This window comes from Arachis hypogaea, chromosome 8 (genome assembly GCF_003086295.3).
Source record: "Arachis hypogaea cultivar Tifrunner chromosome 8, arahy.Tifrunner.gnm2.J5K5, whole genome shotgun sequence".
NCBI lineage: Eukaryota > Viridiplantae > Streptophyta > Magnoliopsida > Fabales > Fabaceae > Arachis > Arachis hypogaea.
The window spans coordinates 11,395,829-11,421,326 of NC_092043.1; the positions used below are offsets into that span (position 1 = coordinate 11,395,829).

The window sequence follows — 25,498 nt, forward strand, 5'->3', positions numbered from 1 at the left end:
AAGAAGACAATAAAAGGAGGCAACATTTCATAAGTTTTTCGCATAACTACACCCTAAACATGGATTCATGGTCTCACAACTAAAATAAGGCCAATCACCCAAGGCATGACTGGACTTGTTTTAGTTGCTACACGAGCAGTTGATCCCCTGGGTAAAACTTAACAAAGCTTATAAGACAGACATCAGTTGATTCCCACTACACTATTAACATAAACACGGGATATAGGTTCTAGCATGTGCTAAACCTTGCCCAACACACATAACAAGGTGGTGCAAAAGGCCCTTGAATACGCTGCCAAAAGGAGCAACAAGTTAGTGTCATGATCTTCTGCTCAAACGACCCACATAGACTTAGTGCCACAAATAATTAACATGACTTCTTCCGAGAAAAGCATAATTGACAACAAACATATATCTGCTCTGATTAGTTGAAGGAAATGACGTCCATCCAGTTCATTTGCGAGCGGACATCTATAGATCCTCCTTCTTCGTTCCCAATGGACTGAATTATCTTGATCGCTGCCTTCATCCTAACAGTATCGGTATCGACCTGCATGGAGTCGAAACTTAAACTTTGTCAATGATGTTAGCAACTGAACCTGGTGTCCTAACGTCTTATTCATTAAATCTTTTCATCACATTTTGGCTGCATTCTCACCAGTGTCTTAATAATTATTGAAGGGGACATGCAAGGTATGGATGTGGAAGAAAAATCATATGTTTAGAAGAATACTCACCCATAAAATCTACCATTTCCAAAATCATTAATTATGGAAATTTACATCTAATTCCATAATTCTAGCTACAATAGCACTCAACGAAATTTACAAAACTTTAAATTTCAATCCACAATGTAAGTTTTTTTGCTGTCACAGTCAACATCCGAATAAGAACTAGTCACCTTTGATTACAACAAATTGTTACAGTAACATGTTTTTAAACAATTTTTTTCAAACATGAATTCTCACTTCAGTACTCAGCAAAAATGCAACAAAGCTAGCTGCAGAGAATTTAATAGTCACAAATCTCCGATTTCGGAATTCATATTTAGAATATAAATTTGCAGAATTAGTGTCTACAACAGCAAAAACTTCAAAATCAACAAGGAATTCACATATCACAGCAAAAGTTCACATCAAACGAGAAGAAGGAGACTCATCAAATTTCATTTACAAATTCCTACCTTAACAACAACAACAGGATTCAACAGAAAGTGCAGCTCAAGCAGAAATTCAAATCTCAAACCCGGAAATTCAGATTTATCCATCAGCTCCACTTTTTACGGCAAATACAGAACAAGCCAAAATTTCAATCAATCCAGTATTTCAATCAACAATACAGGGTTCTGCAATTCGGGACAAGACAACACAAGCTACTCACCAAGTAGAAGATTCAGAGGCATATTTGGAATTACCTACCGCGATTTGGATTTATGGTGTCGAGGTGGATGTACGAGCAGTGGAGGACATCAATTTTGGGCAACGGTAATGGGACTCGAAGCGGCGTGGTCGCGATGTCGAGGGTGAAGTTCGCGGATTCAGCACCGACACAGGAAACGGTATCACAACCACCACCACAACCACCACATCTGATCTCTCACGCGGTGCCAACGACGCTACAACCAAGACAGAGGAGGCGCCACCGAGGGGGGAGAAGGAACACATTAACATTGCTGGAAGCGAAGCCTTCCGAGACGAATGCCGTGGCGGTTTCAAGTCGGTCCTGGTCTGTTTCTCCGATTGTGGACAACCCACCACCACTAATGGCGGTAGTCTTTCCTTGGGAGTGTGACAATGGGATCACACCAGAGAAAAAACAGGATTAGAACAATTCCCAAACATTTTCCTCTAATTTTTACTGGCAATATTTTTTTCCATGCCACTATGTTTTTTTATCCCAACAAAAACTACTCCATTGTAATATTCCCATAAAAAAAAAACTCCCAATGCTAAGTCCATACTATTGAGCCCATAGCCCAAGTGAATGTCGGCTCGGCTCAGTTTTCTAATTCCAACTAAAGCAATCACTTCAATTTGGCTGACTTCTCACAGCTTTGACCACAAAGCTGGCGTTCAGCCTTTTGAACTATGCACAACGATACTACCGGTTTCCAGAGTACCGTGAACCTCTTTTGCTGCTTTTTCATAATACATTTTTTACACTGCATCAACACCATCACCTTTATCTATATTAAATTTAGACGGATCAGTTTATTGGAATTAAAAAGTTCCAAATTCGTACGGTGGTACACCTGATAACCTTCCAATTACTTAATATTATAATCATAAAATATATTTTTACTACTTAAGCAATGACTTAAGGATAACACGGCTAAGCATACAAAAACTAAAGATAACAAGCTGCAAGCAATGATGTCAGTGCATTGGACAATTAAATGCAGGCCACTAGAAATATTGATTTTAATTGAGAAATTTTTAAGTAATCGATAAGATAAGCAAGGAAGGTCGATCAAATATTCAATTATTGGAGGTGAACGAAAATAAAAAATAAGAATAAAATGGTATAAGTATAATTAATAAGTCAAAGGGAGAAATTCCTACGTAACGTTGGGGATTTGGTTGAAAAGGAATCAAATGAAAGCCAAAAACATGTGTTTGTTTCCTTTCGGATGGCGGGTTTTACTGGTTTGTATTTAACGAACCAAAAACCAAAGCAAAGGGTTAGGAGTGGGGTCTACGCTCACACTGTCACACATTACCCCACTTGATCACATGCACCGTCCAATACGTCCATGAATGATTCTTGATGGCTGATGCTCGTTTGTTAAAAATTTCTCTGTCTTTTCCCTATTCTTTACGGCAGACCATGAAATTTTTTTCTTTTTGGGTATCCGGTCTATGAAATGCAACCGAAATACATGCCGTTAATTTTATTAATTTTATGTGAAATTAATAATTAAAAATTATTAAATAAAAATTTAGTCAAATTATTTAATTATTTAACAATTTTTAACTATAATCTTACGTGAAAGTTAACTTAACTCAGTTTTTACTAATTCCAAAACATCTCAAGGTTGCGAAAATCGAAATTAAATCGGAATATAAAATAAAATATTTAAATGTAATAGTTCAATGATCTAGTCCGAATCACAAATTGTACTTAAATTAGTTTAATTAAAAATAAAATAAAATTTTAATTTAATAATTTTTAAATGAATAAAATTAAAAATTCCACACTTTTAAAAGAACCGGTACCACTAAAAGAAACTGTATGTCAAACAGATATCATCAAACAATATTAAAATTAAAGGAGCTGTGGAGAGGACTTACCAGGTTGGTTGTGGAGGAATGAAAATGGAGAAGCTTGTGAATTGGAGGTCGTGGCTAGAGAGATGGGTGAAGCGGATGTGGCGGACTCCTGAGGAACGATGAAGGGCAGTGGATTGCTGGATTTTTGCACCGGAGCTATGGGGAATGGTGAAGGTGTTGGAGCTTGCATGCACGATGGGCTTCAAGAAAGTGACCGTGAAAGTAGATGTTGCTGGGTGGGTTAATGGAGAAGCTTATCAATTGGAGGCTTATAAGTTATAACTCATAGCACAAGCGTTGAGCAAAATGTCATTCACATTGTGTGGGCTGGGCTAGCATGATAAATAGCACAACTTTTTTTATTGGGCCTATGTCTCCATACCCAAAACAAATAGAGATCAAGCCTAATCAGCACGAGAGTAATGTCCCAACTCCCAAACAAAAGCCAAACGGATAACCAGCAATTGGATTGGAATTATAAATTTATAATTGATTTTGGTCCCGCCAAACGAAAACAAGTTGCTACCAATATTAAATTATTAATAATACATAATATCCTCATTTTTTTTATTGCCTGGTACTAGTGTCCAATATCAATAACTAATTTCCATGAGTGATTCTCTTAGCTTGAAAAGATCCCATATCTAGGTTAGATAATTTTGATACATAACTCTAAAATTTTTACAGAATTATCTATTTACATTAGTTTTTTTAATGATTATTCATGTTATAAATTAAAAAAGTAATATATTAAAATTAAATTGAACTTTTATCATAATAGAAAAAGGCGTATAAATTATATATATAAAAATATTTGTTAAATCTCAAAAGCCAAATATTATATATTTATTTATTTATATTTATATATAAAAATGATCGGTGATCATAATAATTAAATATTTGATTATAAAACAGTTAAATTCATTATAATAAAATAATTATATTTTTTTAAATATGAAATGCATATTATAATGGACTGATAATAGTGGATATGGCATCTAAATAAGAGAAAATGGGTAGTAGGGTAGACATCTTATTTCTTTCACTTCCACAGGAATGGACGAATCACATTGCTCAGCTTGACACTGCAATTGAGCGTCACGTTACTAACCTTTTACAAACCCAACATAACGGAAAAAAGAAACTTCTACGTTTAATTTCTTTCCAGAACCTTCTCTTCTTTCTGTTTTGGGTTTTGAGAAGCAATGGCAGCGGAGACTCAGAGATCCACGGGCACAGTGAAATGGTTCAACGCACAGAAGGGTTTCGGATTCATAGCTCCCGACGATGGCGGCGAGGATCTCTTCGTCCACCACTCTGCCATTCGATCCGACGGTTACCGTACACTCTCCGAGGGCCAGCCGGTTGAGTTTGCCGTTGATTACGGCGACGCCGGCAGAACTAAGGCCGTCGATGTCTCCTCCATGACTAGATCTCGCCCGTTTGGTGGTGGCTTTCGAGGTGGAGGGGGAAGAGGAGGAAGAGGAAGGGGTGGTGGAAGGTTCGGTGGGCGTTATGGCGGCGGTGAAGGCCGGGGCGACGGTGACGGTTACAGTTACGGAAGAGGTGGAGGCGGTGGTCGTAGAGGAGGAGGTTATGGCGGTGGAGGAGGCCCTGAGTGTTACAATTGTGGACGAACAGGTCACTTGGCGAGAGATTGTTACCAGGGACAGGGTGGTGGAAACCGGAGACGAGGCGGCGGCGGCGGCGGAAGCGGCGGCGGTGGTGGTGGAGGTTGTTTTAACTGTGGGGAGAAAGGGCATTTTGCGAGAGAATGTCCGAACGCTGAAAATTGAGTGTTGATTCTGATCTTTGAATTCTGTTACTGTTTGTTGGGTACATAGATTCTGCAGATTGTGCGCACAAGAGTATTTTATTGTTAATTTTAATTTTCATTTTCATTATTGGGGTTTTGCATGAGTTGCTATATTTAATTAATTAATTCTATTAAATGCGGGTTGCTTCCCATCTCATCGGTCTTAAAGTGGTTGTGGTTGTTGTTCGCCATTTTCTGCATTTATTTGCATGGTGGCAATCATGCAAGCCTGCCATACATTGTGGTTGAGTTCTCATATTAAATTATTTAACAATTTTGAAGTATTCCTTCCATATAAAAACAGGTAGTTAAGTTTCTATTGTAAATTATGGATGTTTTGAAAAAAATAAAGAATAGTAGTTGATGATTGTGGGGGCAAGATCTAACTCGGCTAACAGACCTTATCCATTTTGGTAACAATCTCTGCTGGGCATTCCCGCAGATGCAGTGGTCCTACCATACCCATTGCAACATTTTCAATTTAGCTTTATTCATTGTCCTCTAGTTTTCTGTGTGGATCAGATATATTGTCATTTTTGTTTCATTATCCTTCGCCATAATATCATTACATTAATATGGTCTTATGGCGTCGATGTTCTTTCTCTCCTTTACTTCCCTTTTGCCCCCAAAACAAATAAATAAAATAAGTGTCATAACAGAACTTATGTTTAGTATAATATATAATGCTCTCATGAGATGTTAATATAATAATCATGACATATATAGTGTCACGCAATATACTATTGAACATTTTCAGGTGTTTTATAGATACTGATATTCCGTTAATTTTAGTTGTTGATCTAATTATATAAAATATATATAATTAAAATCAACAAATAAAATTATTAAAATATTGATATTTTTAAAATATCTGAAATTCTTCCCTAATTTATTTTTGAACAAAAATGTTACTTATTTTTTAAAAGCTTACCGTATAAGCTTTTTTTTTTTTTATATAAATTTTAGTAAGTCATTTATATTGACGCGCTTCGTACTATTAGTGCATGTTCTTTTTTCTTTTTCGTTATTGTCGTATCAATACCACCTCTTTCTCCTTCTTCTCTTCCTCCTTTTTTTTATTAGAATTTCTTTTTTTTTTCTTTTTCATCCGTTATCAGTTATCTTATTGTTGAAAATAATGAATAATTGAAGTTCAGATTGTCAATTGAACCAAAACGAAATTGATTATTGTTTTGAATCCAATCAAGTAGCTAAGGTGTGATTCAATTCAGAAGAAAAAAATGTAGCATTAAAAAAAATATTTTTCTGTATTTACAGCAAATTTGGGTGTAACACTAGGGGTAAAAACAGGCCAGGCCAGGCTAGACTTTGCTCTTAATAGGTCTGGCCTGTCATGTAGTTCATTGGCTTGAGTCTAGCCTGCAACCTGCTATAGGCTCTTTATAAAGTACTAAACTTGGTCTGTTATTCAACTTGACCTGACATGAAGCCTGTTAAAATGTCTGATTTTTTTTTTACAAAAATAAAATTATTATTTAAAAAAATCATTTTTTAATAAAAATATTTATATGTAATATGTCATATTTAATATTTATAAGAATTTTTATTTTTTTATAGTATATTAAATATACAAAAATATTTATAAAAAATATAATAAATTTAAAATATCTCATAATTTTGTTAATAATACAAAAATTATTTATATATTTAATTATGTGTTAATAGATTTAGACAAATTTAACAGGCTAATAAAATTAGTCAGTAAACTTGAACCTGACTTATTAATATATTAAAATTTTAAAAAAATTTTAAACTTGGTTCTATTTTAAAACAAGCTAGGTCAGACTAAACACACACCCTTGCTCCCTAGCCTCTTTCCACCCGCTAAGTCTATTAAACTCACTTAGACTAAATTCACTTTCTAATAGTTTTTGGTCAAACATTCATCAACTTCTCCTTCTTCTTCTTTTTTTTCATTGAACAACGTTCATAAACTTCTGTCATTCTGTCCAAATATGTTTTTGGTGGTTTGGGATTTGTGGAGTGACTCGTATACTATTGGGCCTCATCTTGAGAAAAGAAAACGATATTGGATTCCAAGAACAACCAACTATTCGAACAAAAAGGTTCAACCCATTACTTCGCTGTATTTTGTTTTGTGTATGTATACCTTTAGGGAGGGCTCAAAAGGCCCATATATGTTCACTATTTTTCCAACCCAAAATCAAAAGCCCACGTTTTAACTCATCCAAGGTACTAATTACTTATACTTTAATAATAATTTAGATGAAGGTATTTTGTTATTTATAAATTCTGTTTAAAATAAGTTTCCAAAAAGGAAAATGAGTTGGAAGAAAAAAGTTAAAAATGTCATAATAATTATTTTGCAACATGGTCTTGTCTTCCATTTTCTTAGAGAAGTTTAATTTCCATACACACAAATATTAGGGACCAACATTTTCTCTTACATATATTTATTTGCCTTGCATTTTAATGAACATTAACTATCTCTATTTTTTACACTAAAAACATTAATCTCTTTAACATTTTCCTTTTCAACGTGCTACTTTGGCGGCGACAATTTTAACTAACTGGTTTTGAAATTTTGCATTGTGATGATTATTCTTCAATGTGGCAAGCATGTACCATGCCCATCATATTAAAAAAAAAAAAGGAATGATGAATAAATGAATGAAAAGGCAACTTGGAGTGACAAAGATACATTCTATTATTGAACCAATATCAGCTTTGGAATTACTCTTAACTTACGTTTTATACATACCACTCAAATTGTGTCCTATATAAGATAAAATTAGTAGGTATTATAATTTTGAGAACAATTTTTTTTTATAATATTTGGATATCCTTAGCTTGCTCTTATAAGAGTTTTTGTTACATTATACTTGATAGTGATGATATAAACTATAAGATATTTTTATACAATTTAAAACATTTAGTAATTTAAGTTAAAACAATACCACTGTTATAACTCAAATAGTATAGTCTTTCTATATAATTATATTCACTTAGAGTTTGTGAATTTAAATTTTTCTATCTTTCGTATTAAAAAAACAACTAAATACTAATTAATTTTTGACCGTGCAGAGAGAGAACCTCTCCAAATCCGCAAGTCCCATCAATAAATATAGGTGCTATAATTTATAAAAAAAATTTGAAAGATAATAAAAAATAATTTAAAATAATTCAATTTTTTATTTTGTATTTTATAATTATTACTGAAATAAATAAATAATTTTAAATATAATAAACATATAATTATAAACATTAGATATATAAAATTATAAATATTAAATAAAATAAAATTTCTTTAAATTATTATTTCTCTGTTATTTTTTTTTTATCAAATAAGAGTACTAGAGTAGTTTATATTCATCATCATTTTAATTATTTAAAAAAGTAGGGGCAGTAGGCAGTAGTGTATATAATCCATGGTGGTGTTGGAAGGTCTTGAATATCATTTTGCCTTGTGTCCGATCCGATTATGTATGTGTTGAGTTTTCAAATAATGCATGATAAGATATTTATACACTAATGATGAATATATAGAAAACTTCTAACTATTACAAACCAAAAACACCAGTCCCATATGATTCTTCTTGCCGGAGCCCTACATAACTTTGGATCGGATCATTTTATTTTAAGCACTAACAATCCCAAATATTCATTATTATATTATATATCCAAAATCCATTATTGTTGAGTAGTTTGACAACTAACAAGTGGTATATTATTATTATTATTATTATTATTATTATTATTATTATTATTATTATTATTATTATTATTATTATTATTATGGATTTCTTTAATTTAACAGACAATAAGAGTAATTTACTGTAAATATATATGAACTTTATTTAAAAATTTATTGTTAATCAATAGATTATTATATACATCAAACAATATTTAAACTTTTGATACTTAATTAAAGAAATAAATAATAAATTGATCATTTAACTCACTTAAATTTGTTTCAGTAGTACAATTTTGATCAATCTCAATTGCATTCTTCAGGCTAATAATTTTAAAGTTTATTTGAACTTCATATAAGATTGAGAAAACAATAACATAAAAATTTAATTATTTTGTAAGTTTCTATAATTTTATTAAATTTATAATTAAATTTTTATATATATTTTTAATTAGTTCTTTACAGTATTTTTAATTTTGTAATTAGATATTTTTATATAAAAAATATTAAAATTAATAAAATATATTTCTCAAAAAATATGTAGAATATTTTTAATTTACTGAAAAATATTCAATTAATAACTCTAACATTTATTATACTAAAAATGACATAATTATAAAATTAAAAATAATTTAAGAACTCAATTAAAAAATATATATAAAAATTTAATTATAAATTTGATAAAACTAAAGAAACTAACCGAATAATTAAACGTAACATATATTATATATATATAGGATAATAGTTGGCAAATCTACTTTGGGAAAATGGGAAAAGATTATAAATTCGAATTATATCCTAAAGTTTTTAATATATAGTGACATACACATGTAATAATCTTAGTGTCTATCTGACATCACAATAATCTGAAATCACGCTGAAAATAATGGTGACAATTAAATTTGGACCCGCACATATATATGTGTGCAGCACCCAGCAATGCAGAATTAATGGTGTTTGATATATATATGCTTGGCTCTTATCATTGTTTTCATGCACCCTTGTTTATGTTTAGCAATGCAACAACTCAAATCCGTACAAAAGCATTGATGAATCAATTATGGTCTCTATGTATATTGGCAGCATTTTAATTTGGATCTTAGCGTTCATCGTTGCCAAAATAGTCATCATAATAATAATTGTATGTGTGTGTGTCTAAACTGCTACCTGCTTTTATTTATTCACTTTCCAGAATAAGGATATTCAATTATTATTACTCATTATGCAAATTTTATTTAATTTACTCGTGGCTTAGCATGACAAAATGATTTTGACTTTTCAGAGGGGAAAGTGAAACTTTTCTGAAAGTAATCTGAAATATGTTGTCTTTGCCGATATGGAAATTATTTATATACTATATTATATTTATATTTGTTTGATGAAGTTTTAAATTTAATTTCCAAGAATAACTTATTTTCAAAAAAATTTATTACTTAAAATATAAAATTTTATTCTTAGGCTAAAAGGTGGATTTTTTAGACTAAGAATAAAAGAGAAATATTAAGATTTAGAATTTAGTCTGAAGGTTGTGGTAGGTTTAGAAAAGGGGGTTGAATCTATGCCTTCTTTTTAGTTGCAGTTATTACTCTTTTAAACAAACTTTTAATTCAGGTTCTGTTTGAACACAGCAGCGGAATTTTATGAGACAATTTATTTTTGTCTCATGAATATTAGAAAACAGAACTCAACAGATAAGAGAAAAGTTAACACCAGCATGTATCCTAGTTCGGTTGCCTTGTGCTATGCAACCTACATCCAGTCTCCTCCACAACTATGGAAGAATTTCACTATAGTTAACAGTATTACATATACCAATTTCACACTCAAGTTCTAACCTAACTTGACATTGGCTATGCTAACTCCTAACTGTTCACTCTTAGTGCTAACCCAACTAAGAAAGGGATACCAAACAGGTACAAGATATAAGACCCTTAACCAACCTAAAGAAATCAGAAAATAACTCTAAGCTTTTCTCTCAAGTGTATCACTCAGCCTTTTTCCACTCATGGCTTTTACTTGAGCTTTCTAACAATGCCTTTTCTCACAAGAAATTACAGAAAGATAAACTTAGAAAAGTACATTACAATCAGTAAAAACATGAAGGAGATTAACTTCATCAGCAACCTCTTTGCTATGTGCAAAACCAGATTCGCAAACCTCAGATGCAGTTCTTCAGTATTGGCCGAATGCTTCTTTGAAAGAAAGCATTATCCAAGTAGAGGAACTTCTTAACAGCACACTGTTCTCACTCTCTGGTTTTCTCTCCTTACTTCTGAATGAGCAAGAAGTCTTCTTTTATTCTCCTTACATGTTGCTGGGATCTTCTCCCAAGGTCAACACCTTGAGCCTTGAGCTTCACCAACCACAGATTTACTTTTTCTTAACAATCCTCAGAATAGACACTCTCCTTCTGACTTCCTCATCTTGGCCGAAAGCCATAAATCAGCAACCATAGAAATCTTCCAATGGTCAACATGATCTGAGCCCTTGAAAACTAACTTGGTCCCCAAGTTTGTTTAAGACCGTAGATACACAGCAGAGAAGAACAGAAATCCTCTTTCTCTTGTATCCCATTTCGGATAGAGCAGAGTGTTGGGAAGAAGAGATGAAGATTTGATGCATGCAAGAGGAAATGGGTTACCTTTAATTAAAGCTAGATTTGGTTTGATCTGAGTGATTTGATATCTGCCTTTCAAACTTAATCCTTCTCTCTCTTGCTTCTTTGGTGACTAGCTTGGTGAGGAAGCTCTCTCTCTTTCTTCTTTCTTACTTTTTTGAAACTCTGATTTGACTAGGACAAAAGAGAGATGAACGTTGCTTTTGGTTAAGCAAAAGAGAGGGATTTACTTTTGTGAAACCATATCGGACTTGGATCGGGTATTGATATGCTTGGCCTGATTTGATTTCTTTGGCTTCTTTCTTTGCTTTCAGCCCAACATTTTTGTTTTATTTTCCATTTCATTTGGGCTGCTCAATTTAATTAAGGCCTGCAACATAATAATAAATAATTAGCAACATATACTCACTAATTAATTAATCAACACTAATTATTTATTTTGCCAAAAATAATGTTTGTCATCACTAATTAATTTAGTTAATTTCTTAACTCAACAATCTCCCCCTTGATGACAAACAAGATTTAAGCAATAACCAAAAGGAAATGAATTTGAGTAAGTTTTAAAAAAACTCTCTTTGATTTTTGTTATTAGCTCTTGTGTTGCTCCCCCTTTCCTATTTAAGATAAGCTCCCCCTGGATTTATGCTTTCCTCTTTGTTCCTGTTTTACATTACACTTAAAGAGAGTGTAGTAAAGAGCTATATGTATCAAATGAGCAACACCATATAATCAACCCAATCATTAAGCTAATATCAGCAGCAAAAGGGATTCAGCATGTGAAAACAAGTTTTAACGCAGCAAACCCAAAAACTTATCCTAACACATTTACCATCTTATTATCCTACTCCCCCTTTTGTCATCAAGGACGGATAACAAGCAAGGTCCACAAAAACAACATATTGTACCTACAGAAAAGAGTCAGACCATAGTCCAAGACACTAACTGAACTAGCAAAAGTGCAACAGTATTCAGAGTTATTACAGTCATCCAAAATAAGAATAATTCAAAAGTAGCTAAAGAAACAGAATTCATGAGACAAAAAGAGAGTAGCAGCAACAGTTTTCATGAGACAATTCTTAGGCATCAGAACCATTCCCCTCCGAGGCATCTTCTTCTTCAACATCAGTGGCAATGTCTTCATCATTTTGAAGGTTATTAATGAAGGTCATGAGCACAGCCACCCTATCCCTTGATTTCTTCAGGAAGTTCTCATGCTTGCTAGCTAGCTTCCTTTGTTCCTTGCTCATGGCAATCATGTGATTTGATTGGGAAACAAACTCTTGAGCGACATCCTTGACCATGTTCAGCAAAGCTGATTTCTTCCCAGTAGAAATGGAAGTACCTTCAGTGGAAGGAGGAGGAGAGTCATCTGGGATGTACTCTTCATCATCATCATCTAGAACCACTCTCTCAGATCGAGTTGGTCCTTTTTGCTGTTTCACTGAACCACCCCCTTTTAGGTATGAATGTTTATTTTCATAATCCTCATTTGACAGGTCAACACCAAAAGTCTCAAATATGCAAGTCAAAAACATGCCATAAGGTAGTGCTTTATCTTTCACACTTCTAACAGAATCAAACATGTATCTAGCCATCAAATAGGCAAAAGAGATTTCTATTTTAGTGATTAGGGCATACAAAACAAGTGTGTCTGTGTAAGAAACTCTTTGATATGAACTGCTTTATGGAATTAAGATGTGATTGACAATACGATGCAACTGAGCACATTTATATCCTAGGGCTTTGTGAGTGGGTGTGATGCCATCAATTAAGGAAACATGTTCACAAATGTGAGCCAGAGCATCATGGTAAGAGATACCAACACCTTCATCCCACTTCACAGATGTATAAGCACACAGCCCAACATTAGTGTACTTCAAGGATTCACTGATAGTTTCATTATTCAAGATAATGTCTCTGCCCTTAACGTAAGAATGCACACTTCCTTTATGATAAGTCATGTTTGCATAAAATTCTTTGACTAACTGAGGATATACGGGTTTTTTTTATTTTGAAAAGGTGATTCCAGTCTAAAAATTCCAAACTTTCAACAAAAGGAAAACCTTTCTTTTTCAAATCTGGTAAATCAGCAAGAAAAGAGGGACATAGAGTACGATACTGAATAACTCCCTCATAAAAATCATGGTTCATGGCAGATTTGAAACGATGGGGGTTATAGTCTGAGTGAGATGTCATGAAGTGTGATTTGTGAGCAAAAGGATCAATGTCTAGTTCTCTAACAGATTTGAGAGGGCGATGAGGGTTACCTCTTTGTGAGCGCACTGGAACCGACCTGGATTTGGGTTGTGTTGGTTCGGGAATGGGTTCTTCAGTCGCCAGACGTTTGCCTTTGGATGAGCTAGGCTTTGCAAAACCAGGTTTTGAGGAGCCTGGCTTGGAAGTTGTGGCCTTCGGTGGTGGTGTCGGCTTGGCAGGGGCAGGGTACCTTGGTGTAGTCTTGGTTCGTGCCATGGGAGTAGTGCGAGGAGGAGAGGTAGGAGGAGAGGGTGAAGGAATAAAAGTGGTGTCTTGAGAACGAGTTGATGGTCTAGGATATCCTGGAAGTTTATGGATTTTCTCACGCGGTGCTCTTTTAGCAATAACTTTCTTCCCCATTTTGGTTAGATTGAGGCTTTTGATGGAAGAGAGACAGTGGAGTGAGAGGGAAGAAACCGAAGGGTTTGAGGAGAAGTTATGGAGAGAAGAGAGGGAGTGTTGGTAACCGTACCCAAAAGTGGATTTCCAAAACCATGCAACTGCATCACCTTTTGAAATGACATGAAAAGACCTGACCTCATAAAATAAAGATTTGATTTGATTTGAAAATAAAACAGGAAATGAATTTTAAATTTTGAAAAATAAAAAATTAAACTGAAAAATCTTTTTGGATTATAAACATTAAATGAAAAATTATTTTCAAAAAAAATACACAGCCCATCAACCAAAAAATGTAACATTCATATATGGACCCAGAGATAGTTGGATTTAAGGAAACACATTGGACCACTCTAGATCTGATTTTGAGATTGGCCCAGATTATCTTTCTTTTGAAATAAGCCCAGAACACTCTGAATTGAAGAGAACGTTCATCACCTACCCAGAATTGTCTCATACCTGTTTATGAGACAAAAAGCTCCAGCAACTACATCAGCATTTTTCAAATAAGGAATCATAACTCAAAATTTCTAGACAAGTCCTAAGCATGCAGAATCTATCCTCAGCTAATGGTTTTGTGAAAATATCTGCTAATTGTTCCTCAGATTTAACAAATTGAATACTAATATCCCTTTTTTGGACATGTTCTCTTATTGAGTGAAATTTCACTTCAATATGCTTAGTCCTAGAGTGCAAAACTGGATTTTTAGAAATATTGATGGCACTCATATTATCACACATTAAGGGAATATTTTTAGCATTTAATTTGTAATCAGCAAGTTGTGTTTTTAACCATAAAAGCTGAGAACAACAAGAAGAAGCAGCTATATACTCAGCCTCTGCAGTGGATAAGGCCACCGTTGGTTGCTTCTTACTTGACCAAACATTTAAGGACTTCCCAAGAAAATAACATAGGCCTGAAGTGCTCCTTCTATCAACTCTAGCACCAGCAAAATCTACATGACAATAACCAACTATAGAAAAATCATCAATCTTAGGATACCAAAAACCAAGATTGGATGTTCCATGAACATATCTAATGATCCTTTTAACTGCTGAAAGATGTGACTCTTTAGGTTTGGATTGGAACCTAGAACACAATCCAACACTTTGCACAATGTCGGGTCTAGAGGATGTTAAGTACATAAGAGAACCAATCATTCCTCTATACCTAGTCTCATCTACATCTTTCTCAGTTTCTCCTTTATCTAATTTAGAATTAGGGTGCATGGGAGTTCCCATGGGTTTGGCATTTTCCATACCAAATTTCTTAACTAATTCCTTGGCATACTTCCCTTGATGAATGAAAATACCATTTTCAGTTTGTTTAATTTGTAGCCCAAGAAAGAAATTAAGTTCACCCATCATACTCATGTCAAATTCACTTATCATGAGTTTTCCAAATTCAGAACAAAGGGATTCATTTGCTGATCCAAAAATAATGTCATCAACATATATTTGGACTAGAATAAAAGAATCATTAGAATTCTTGATAAATAGAGTTGTGTCGGTGGTGCCTCTTTGAAAACCATTTTTCAAAAGAAAAGAGCTAAGTCTCTCATACCAAGCTCTAGGAGCTTGTCTTAAACCATTGAGAGCTTTAGATAATTTGAAAACATAGTCAAAATGCTCTTTATTTTCAAAACCAGGAGGCTGCTCCACATACACTTCTCTATCTATCACTCCATTTAAAAATGCACATTTCACATCCATTTAATATAATTTAAAACCACAATGTGCAGCATAAGCTAAGAGAAGTCTTATGGCTTCCATTCGGGCAACAGGGACAAAGGATTCATCAAAGTCTATTCCTTCTTCTTTGACATATCCTTGTGCCACTAGCCTTGCCTTGTTTCTTGCAATGCTACCATCTTCTCCCAACTTGTTCTGAAAAATCCACTTGGTGCCGGTCACTTTCTTTCCACTTGGCCTTGGAACCAAAGTCCATACTTGGTTCTTTTCAAACTCAAGAAGCTCATCCTCCATAGCTTTAACCCAAGAAGGGTCACTGAGTGCTTCCTTGACGTTTTGAGGCTCAATTTGTGAAAGAAGGGCAATGTTTGATCCTTCATTTGCCTTTCTAGTGGAAGACCTTGTTTGCACTCCATAAGAGACGTCCCCAATGACAAATATCTCAGGATAATTCTTCAAGAATCTCCATTCACGAGGTCTGGTGGACTTGGATGCAGATTGAGATACCAAGGGATTCTGGGTGCTGTTGGCTTCAGGATTTTCTTCAGATTCATGAGACAAAATGGAATTGTCTCTCGAATTTTCAGCAGTTGCAGTTTCTGGTTCATTTTGACCAGAATGTTCTTTCTCTTGATTTTGCACAGTTTCAACTTCCTTTTGAGCTTGATTTCCTGCATCATAATCTTCCAAAATATTTTGTACCAAGTTAGTATCACAGAATGTAATATGTATGGACTCCTCAATAATTCTAGCATCTTGATGATAAATCCTATATGCTTTACTAGTTGTGGAATATCCTACAAACAAACACTCATAAGCCTTTGGATCAAATTTACCAAATTATCTTTGTTATTTAAAACAAAACACTTGCATCCAAAGATGTGTAAGTAGTCTAAGTTTGGTGGGTAGCCTTTCCAAAGTTCATAAGGGGTTTTCTTAAAAAACTTTCTTATGATTGTTCTATTCAAAATGTGGCAAGCCGTGTTAACCGCTTCAGCCCAAAGGAATTTTGGAAAATTGCTCTCATAAAGCATAGCTCTTGTCATCTCTTGTATGCTTCTATTTCTCCTTTCCACCACACCATTTTGTTGTGGTGTCTTTGGACAAGAGAAGTTGTGAGATATTCCAAATTCCTCACAAAAGGATTCAAATAAATTATTTTCAAATTCAGTTCCATGATCACTTCTTATAGAAGAGATTTTTAAATCCTTTTCATTTTAAATTTTCTTGCAAAAAGTTTCAAAGGCCAAAAAGGCTTCATTTTTGTGTACAAGAAATAAAACCCAACCAAACGTAGTATAGTCATCCACAATTACTAAACCATAATGTTTACCACCTAGGCTTTGAGTTCTTGTTGGACCAAATAAATCAATGTGTAGCAACTCAAGTGGTCTTTTAGTAGAGATGTCTTCCTTTGGTTTAAAAGAACTTTTTGTTTGTTTTCCCATTTGGCAAGCATCACAGGTGATGTCTTTGTCAAACTTTATCAACGGAAGACCTCTTACTAATTCTTTCTTTACAAGTTTGTTTATTTGAAACATACTTGCATGGCCCAATCTTTTATGCCATAACCACTTTTCAGATTCATTAGAGTGAAGATAAGCTACATTTTGATCCTTTAGTTCATCAAGAGTAAGTCCATACATATTATTAAAACGCTCGGCAACAAACATTACTTCATTTGTATTTTTATTCACAACACAGCATTCAGATCTTTTGAAAGTCACTAAATATCCTAAATCACACAGCTGACTTATACTCAAAAGATTGTGTTTCAAACCACATACCAAAAGTACCTCATCAATGAAAGTTGATTGCTCATTACCTATTTTTCCAACAGCAATGATTTTACCTTTACCATCATCTCCAAAGGTCACAAAACATCCATCATACTTGTTTAGTTTGATGAAGTAGGTTGACCTTCCAATCATGTGCCTTGAACATCCACTATCCATGTACCACATGTCTTTTTTGTTCTTGGATGCTAGGCAAATCTGCATGATGAGTTTCAAGTAGCCTTAGGTATCCAAATTAATTTGGATCCTCTGAAGTTAATCCATCTTGGTTGCCCAAGTGCATTGAAATCACAAACAACATTATAGACTTTGTTTCCTACAACTCTCTTTTCAATAAAGCATTGTGCATATGAGTGACCAAATTTCTTGCAATTAACACAATAATTTTCTGATGTGTGCCGCTGAAATTGAGGTAAGTTATATTGCTTGAAATGATTAAATGGTTGGAATTTTCTGGTTTTTGAAGGAGATGCATTTCTTTTGACAAACTGATTTTTGTTATAATTATTCCTCTTTGCAAAAATATTTTCACCAGAATTTTTTTAAACATTTTTACCTTTCGAAAATGAGGTTTTGTTGTAAAATAGTGGTTTCTTGAAAAGCATCCTCATTTTTCGAAATGTAACCCAAACCTGGCCGGTTTGAACTCGGACCAGTTCTTGGTGAAGGCTCAGTTTCACTTGTGTTTGCTTCATCAAATTTTTCTTCACAAGTTGAAACATATCCGATACCTGATTTGCTTGGTATGGATTTGGTATTTGATGAAAAAGCCACAAATTTTATAGAGGAAGTATTAAAAACCGCATCTTCCTTGGCTATGTAGCCTAAACCATATTTTTCAAACAATGGTCTTTGACTTGCAAGTAATTTGTCCAAGTTGCTAGAACCTTGAGCAAATTTTGCTAAGTCACCATTCAGCTTTTTAATCATATCATTTAATCTTTCATTTTCAGCAATTAACTCATGAGAAGGATCCACAATGTGCTTTCCTTTTAATTTTTCAAGTTCAGATTTTAGAAATCTGTTTTCTTCAATGATGTCTAAAGCACATTCAGTTTCCTTCACTTTTTCTTTTAAAAAATTATTTTCAGCTCTTAACACATCTCTTTCAGATCTGCATTCATTGTATTTATCAAGCAGTTTTGATGTGTTTAAAGTGAGATCATCAATAATAGCATGCAAGTCTTCAATGGTCAAATCATAATAGTTTACCTCATCAAGATTGTTTTTTCTAGCCATGAAGCAGTCTTTGTCATCTCCTTCAGATTCTTCTTCTTCATTTGAGTCATTTTCAAGATCCTCCCAAGCTGCCATGAGTACTCTCTTCCTTTCCTTCTTTCCTTTGTCCTCCTTTTTGAGCTTTGGACAGTTTAGCTTGAAGTGTCCAGCCTCCTTGCAGTGATGGCACATCACTTTGCTCAAGTCGATCTTGTGCTCTTTTGAACTTGAATCTTTGTATTTGCCCTTGTTCTTCATCATTCTTCTAAATCTCCTAGCAAAAAACAAAAGCTCGTCGTCTGAAATACCATCACTAGACTCACTCTCTTTCAGTTCTATTTGTAACTTGAGGGCTATTCCCTTTTTCTTTGAGTCTGTGTTTGTGTGTGTGGCTTCATAGGCAAGGAGTTTTCCTCTTAGCTCATCATAGGTTATGGGACTTATGTTGTTACTCTCGGTTAGAACAGTGGCAGTGTTTTCCCATTCTTTTGTGAGGCTTCTAAGGAGTTTTCTCACCAAGATTTGTTCTGCATAGTTTGTACCCATAGCATTAAGGTTGTTGATTATGATTGAGAATCTCTCAAACGCTTCATCAATGCTTTCTCCATCCTTCATGCTAAACATCTCGTACTCTTTTCGCAGCATATCAATCCTCGTTTCTTTTACTTGTTTGGTGCCTTCGTGTGTAACCTGGAGTTTTTCCTAGATTTCTTTGGCTGTCTTGCATCTAGACACCTTCCGGTACTCTTCAAAGCTGATAGCACAGTGAAGAAGGTTGATTGCTTTAGCATTCAGCTATATCTTCTTCTTGTCATCCTCATTCCATTCAGCTTTTTCTTTTGGAGTCACCACTCCATCAGCACTTGTTTTTGTTGGGATCTTTGGACCGCTCACAACAATCTTCCATATGTTGTAGTCAATGGATTGAATGAAAATCCTTATCCTTTCTTTCCAGTAGGAGTAGTTTTTTCCGTTGAAGAAAGGTGGCCGGTTGTTTGACTGGCCTTCAGTGAGGGTGTTGGCAACTGTGGTTGTGCCCAAGTTGTTCGTCATTGGATCTTTGCTCCAAGCGGTTAAGCTTGATTCTTGAGACCTTAGCTCCTAATACCAATTGAAGGTTGTGGTAGGCTTATAGAAGGGGGTTGAATCTATGCCTTCCTTTTAGTTGCAGTTATTACCCTTTTAAACAAACTTTCAATTCAGGTTCTGTCTGAACACAGCAGCGGAATTTTATGAGACAATTTATTTTTGTCTCATGAATATCAGAAAACAGAACTCAACAGATAAGAGAAAAGCTAACACCAGCATGTATCCTGGTTCGGTTGCCTTGTGCTATGCAACCTACATCCAGTCTCCTCCACAACTATGGAAGAATTTCACTATAGTTAACAGTATTACATACACCAATTTCACACTCAAGTTCTAACCTAACTTGACATTGGCTATGCCAACTCCTAACTGTTCACTCTTAGTGCTAACCCAACTAAGAAAGGGATACCAAACAGGTACAAGATACAAGACACTTAACCAACCTAAAGAAATCAGAAAATAACTCTAGGCTTTTCTCTCAAGTGTATCACTCAACCTTTTTCCACTCATGGCTTTTACTTGAGCTTTCTAACAATGCCTTTTCTCACAAGAAATTACAGAAAGATAAACTTAGAAAAGTACATTACAATCAGTAAAAACATGAAGGAGATTGACTTCATCAACAGCCTCTTTGCTATGTGCAAAACCAGATTCGCAAACCTCAGATGCAGTTCTTCAGTATTGGCCAAATGCTTCTTTGAAAGAAAGCATTATCCAAGTAGAGGAACTTCTTAACAACACATTGTTCTCACTCTCTGGTTTTCTCTCCTTACTTCTGAATGAGCAAGAAGTCTTCTTTTATTCTCCTTGCATGTTGCTGGGATCTTCTCCCAAGGTCAACACCTTGAGCCTTGAGCTTCACCAACCACAAATTTACTTTTTCTCAATAATCCTCAGAATAGAAACTCTCCTTCTGACTTCCTCATCTTGGCCGAAAGCCATAAATCAGCAACCATAGAAATCTTCCAATGGTCAACATGATCTGAGCCCTTGAAAACTAACTTGGTCCCCAAGTCTTGTTTAAGACCGTAGATACACAGCAGAGAAGAACAGAAATCCTCTTTCTCTTGTATCCCATTTCGGATAGAGCAGAGTGTTGGGAAGAAGAGATGAAGATTTGATGCATGCAAGAGGAAATGGGTTACCTTTAATTAAAGCTAGATTTGGTTTGATCTGGGTGATTTGATATCTGCCTTTCAAGCTTAATCCTTCTCTCTCTTGCTTCTTTGGTGACTAGCTTGGTGAAGAAGCTCTCTCTCTTTCTTCTTTCTTACTTTTCTGAAACTCTAATTTGACTAGGACAAAAGAGAGATGAACGTTGCTTTTGGTTAAGCAAAAGAGAGGGATTTACTTTTCTGAAACCATATCGGGCTTGGATCGGGTATTGATATGCTTGGCCCGATTTGATTTCTTTGGCTTTTTTCTTTGCTTTCAGCCCAACATTTTTGTTTTATTTTCCATTTCATTTGTGCTGCTCAACTTAATTAAGGCCTGCAACATAATAATAAATAATTAGCAACATATACTCATTAATTAATTAATCAACACTAATTATTTATTTTGCCAAAAATAGTATTTATCATCACTAATTAATTTAGTTAATTTCTTAACTCAACATAGTCAATACTTTGTGTCAATACCTTATATTATTCTTTTACTACTAGAATTTAAGGAATTTAGAATTTGTTAAGTATGGAATAAAAATAATAAATTTTGTTAATCATGTAATATTATTTAAAATAAAAATTTTAAGATATAAATTTATTATTATATATATTCTTCAAATATTATATATGTTTATTGACAAAAGAACTCATCTTTTTATTGATATTGAGGTTATTTTGAATATTAAAAAACTATTCCCAAGAATACGTATTTTAATTTATTCATATGAATATTAAAAGCAATTCCCAACCATTTAGAACGCTAAACAAACAATTTTTTTTTATAATACCCAAGTATTATATGTTATAACATAATATTCTCGCCATTAAATTAAAATTTCCTGACATATATTTTTTAACTTTGAAACAAAATAAGTTAAAAGAAATTATCTGTAACAATTTAACTATCAACGAGGCCACGTGTATGTAAGTAAGTAATTATGGCTAATTGTTAGAGGACCGCACATGGATAGGATAATATCCACATATCTGCGACAATTATCTGCATTCGATTCAAATTTTGTGGAATATCCGATCCGCATAGTCATCGGATTGGATCGAATTCGATCCGCATTATGGTAGGATCGGATTGTGGATTTGACAGTGATATTCGCGGATCCGATCCACAAATTTGTTTATTCGCACATCACATATAAATAGCATAATTTAAGAAAATAAACCCTAATGTGATATGATTTTTAGTGTGTTGTTTTATGAATTTTATGATATCTTGTTTTTTATTTTTTATATTGTACTTCGACTTAGAATAATCAAACTTAAATCTTGTGTTATTATTTTTTTTTTTGTTATTCAAGAGAACTTTTATTAATAATATTTTAGAATTAAATATGCTTAAACAGGGTAAAAAATGAATTTTTTACGTAAAAATAGCAAAATGAAATTTAAAAATATTTTTTAATTATGCGGATATACTCGATATCCGATCCGACCTGAAAAATTGTGGATATTGTATCCGATCCGATCCGATGAGTGCAGTGTGGATCGGATAAAATTTAAGCTATATCCGATCCGATCCGTGTGCATCCCTAAATTGTTAAATTAGTCCATAAAATGAGGTATTCTTTAAATTTGTTCCTAAAAAATATTATTTTATTATCTATCAATTAAATTAGTCTTTCAAAAATTATGAATTAAACATATTTGTCCTTTAGTTATTCCACCTACAATTTTTGTCAACAATTGATAATATAAAATATTAATTCATGGCATACATGATACCTAACATGTCCAATTGAACATTGATCAAATATATTTATGAAAATTTATCAATTTAATCGCTAAGTCATATTGAAAATATGATTTTTGTAATTTGAAAAATGACTAAATTAATAAATTTTCATAAACATATTTGGTTAATGTCTAATTAACATTTTATAACATCAATCTTTAAAAAATATATATATATAATGAAATGATTCGAGGATAAATATGATTAAATTTTAATTTTTGATGGACTAATTTAATTAAAAAAAATTTCTGAGACAAATTTAAAAAATGTCTTATCTTTTTAAGAACTAATTTAATTATTACTCTTATAAAATGATGATAACATTCTTTTTTAGATGTTTAAATACTTCAAAATTAATAATATCTATTTTATGATAATTATTTTTTTCATACTGGTTTACCTCCTAATTTAGCATTTAATTTTACTTCTAAATTATATATTGGACATTGAATTTTTTCGGTGACTATTATTATTATAATAATAATAATAATAATAATAATAATAATAATAATAATGACCGGTACTATTTTACATTTCATTCTAATAATAACCACAAGTAGATTCTTTCACATTAACCACGAAATTTTATTGATTAGTGGCAGAAATATTAAATTTAACCACGGAATTAATGACAAATAATATCCAACCATAAAAATTGTGTTGGTGATAATCAGCAACAAAAGATTTTATATATCGTTAATTAACGATAAATTTTAGCAACACACTTTTTAAAGAATTCGTCGCTATACTAAATACGAATCCAACTTTTCTAATATGATAACGACAGATTACATCCGTCGATATGGGTTAACCGTTAATAAGACATTATTAGTGTGAATAATACACCATAAATTGTTATAGATGAGGCAACTAAACTAATGTACTTGAGAATGGGGTCTTGGAGCGTTTGAAGTTGTGTGATAACTCATAACCACCTTTTATTATGAACTTTTTCTAAGTTACAGGTACTCTTACCTTATCTTTCTAAGATATTAGGTCCCCTAACCAGGTGATAGATATAGAACCACCTCTTTTTTTCTTTTTTAAAGTGACTTTTAATGCTGGCTCTCTTAATATAGGGGGTGGTCCATTCTTTCAAGTGATATTTTATTTATGATTTTGATTGATGGTCAAAAAGCAAATAACTCTCTTTGTAAAATCATCAAAGATTCAATGATCCTTTCTTCATTATATTTTGATGAGTCCACAAGAAAAATAATTAATTGAAATATTCTATGATAGCTACTTATCAATCCTTGACTTGGAACTTTCTCTAGAAGAAAATGGTGATGATGAGAACTTGTGGCCTCGTTGGTTACCCCATCACTGTTTCATAGATTGTTCTTTTCTTCAATCCTTCAAATTCAATATTATCATCGTCACTACCACATGTATGTCCATGTGCATTTTAAACTTTGTTATTTCTACATATAATGCATAAAATGGTGTGTTAATCTGTATAGAATATATATTAAATAAAATAAAAAATATATATTAAAAATACATATAACTGATTTTGTAATTAAATTTTTGTATTTACATATATAGTATTTTTTAATCTAATTAACCGTGAAAAGCTATCTATGCATTTAAATAATTCAATATATTAATATTTGGTGGCAAAGAGGCTTTTTAGTTGTTCCGAAAGAGATGAAGGAGTTGAAAATTGAAAATGCTGAAGACGAATAGAGCTAAGCATAGCATGTGGATGAGGTAGCTGTTAAAGCATTTATTCACGTTGTAGCCATTTTACTTTTCAACGTCTTTACATCCCTTTGGACACGAAACCAAGGACGATATGCTAGGCCCACCACACTTTGGGCCCATCTATCTCTCGGGCCCATGTCCTTCAACTTACTTGTTGCTATTATAGAAAAGGGAAATTATCTTCATCTATATCTTTTTATAAAAAATGCTAATATGCTAGGTTATAGTATTTGTCAAAATCTAAGTTTAGTTGATTTAGTGGTTAGTTTACTAATCCGATTAAATAAGTATCAAGAATTTAAATAATGTCTTGTAATATAGCAATTCATTAGCCAACGGCAAACTTTTAAATAAAGTTCTGATTTGCGACGAATTAGTCATTGACTCGCTAGATTTGAAGATACCATGAGAAACAAAAAAAGCCTTTGTCAAAATCTACTATGCTTATCAAGTAGTCAGCTCACTTGTCCGTTTAAGTAAGTGTCAAAGGATTCGAATTCTGTCTTGTACAATAATTTATTGGCCAACAATAAATCTTTAAATAAAATTTATATATGTGACAGATTAGACTTTAACTTAAAAGATACATAGTAAAAAAATTTGCTACTATGCTAGGTTATAGTATTTGTCAAAGTCTAATGAAATCTTTTATGGCTTACTACACTTAAATGAACGGGTAATCTTTATTTATTATATATTTAATTAATAATGACTATACTTTTCATTAACAATTTTATCTATATATTTTGAAAAATACCTTTGTCATCCTAAATGTATTATTTACATACGTTTATATGATGCGATATTAAGTATTTATATATTTACTGCTTGATAAAATTTTCTATAATCCTGTTTTACAACACCTAATGAAAAGTTGAAAACAAATTACATTAGATAGCATCCAATCTATGATATGTGAACTTAATTAGATTATAGGTTGACAACTAAAACCAAATTCATAAAACAGATTTGTTAGAGAATTAATTTTTCCTTTTAACCATCCAATAATCAATCAATAAAATAGTAGATGATCAAAGTTTTAAGGTTGAGTTG

General features: G+C 33.0%; 1 protein-coding gene and 1 long non-coding RNA gene across 2 annotated transcripts; one reads left to right on the plus strand and one right to left on the minus strand.

Annotated features, from left to right (window-relative positions):
* Positions 1-5: 5 nt before the first annotated feature.
* LOC112706098 (uncharacterized) lies at positions 6-2,754 on the minus strand. The gene is made up of 2 exons (XR_003155643.3): positions 1,419-2,754; positions 6-550 (listed from the first exon to the last, which is right to left on the minus strand). It is a non-coding gene; the product is annotated as an uncharacterized lncRNA (long non-coding RNA).
* Positions 2,755-2,758: 4 nt separating this feature from the next.
* LOC112706100 (cold shock protein 2) lies at positions 2,759-5,237 on the plus strand. The gene has a single exon (XM_025757218.3). The coding sequence runs from the start codon at positions 4,475-4,477 to the stop codon at positions 5,063-5,065; it is 591 nt and encodes a 196-aa protein (XP_025613003.1). The 5' UTR covers positions 2,759-4,474; the 3' UTR covers positions 5,066-5,237.
* Positions 5,238-25,498: the final 20,261 nt, after the last annotated feature.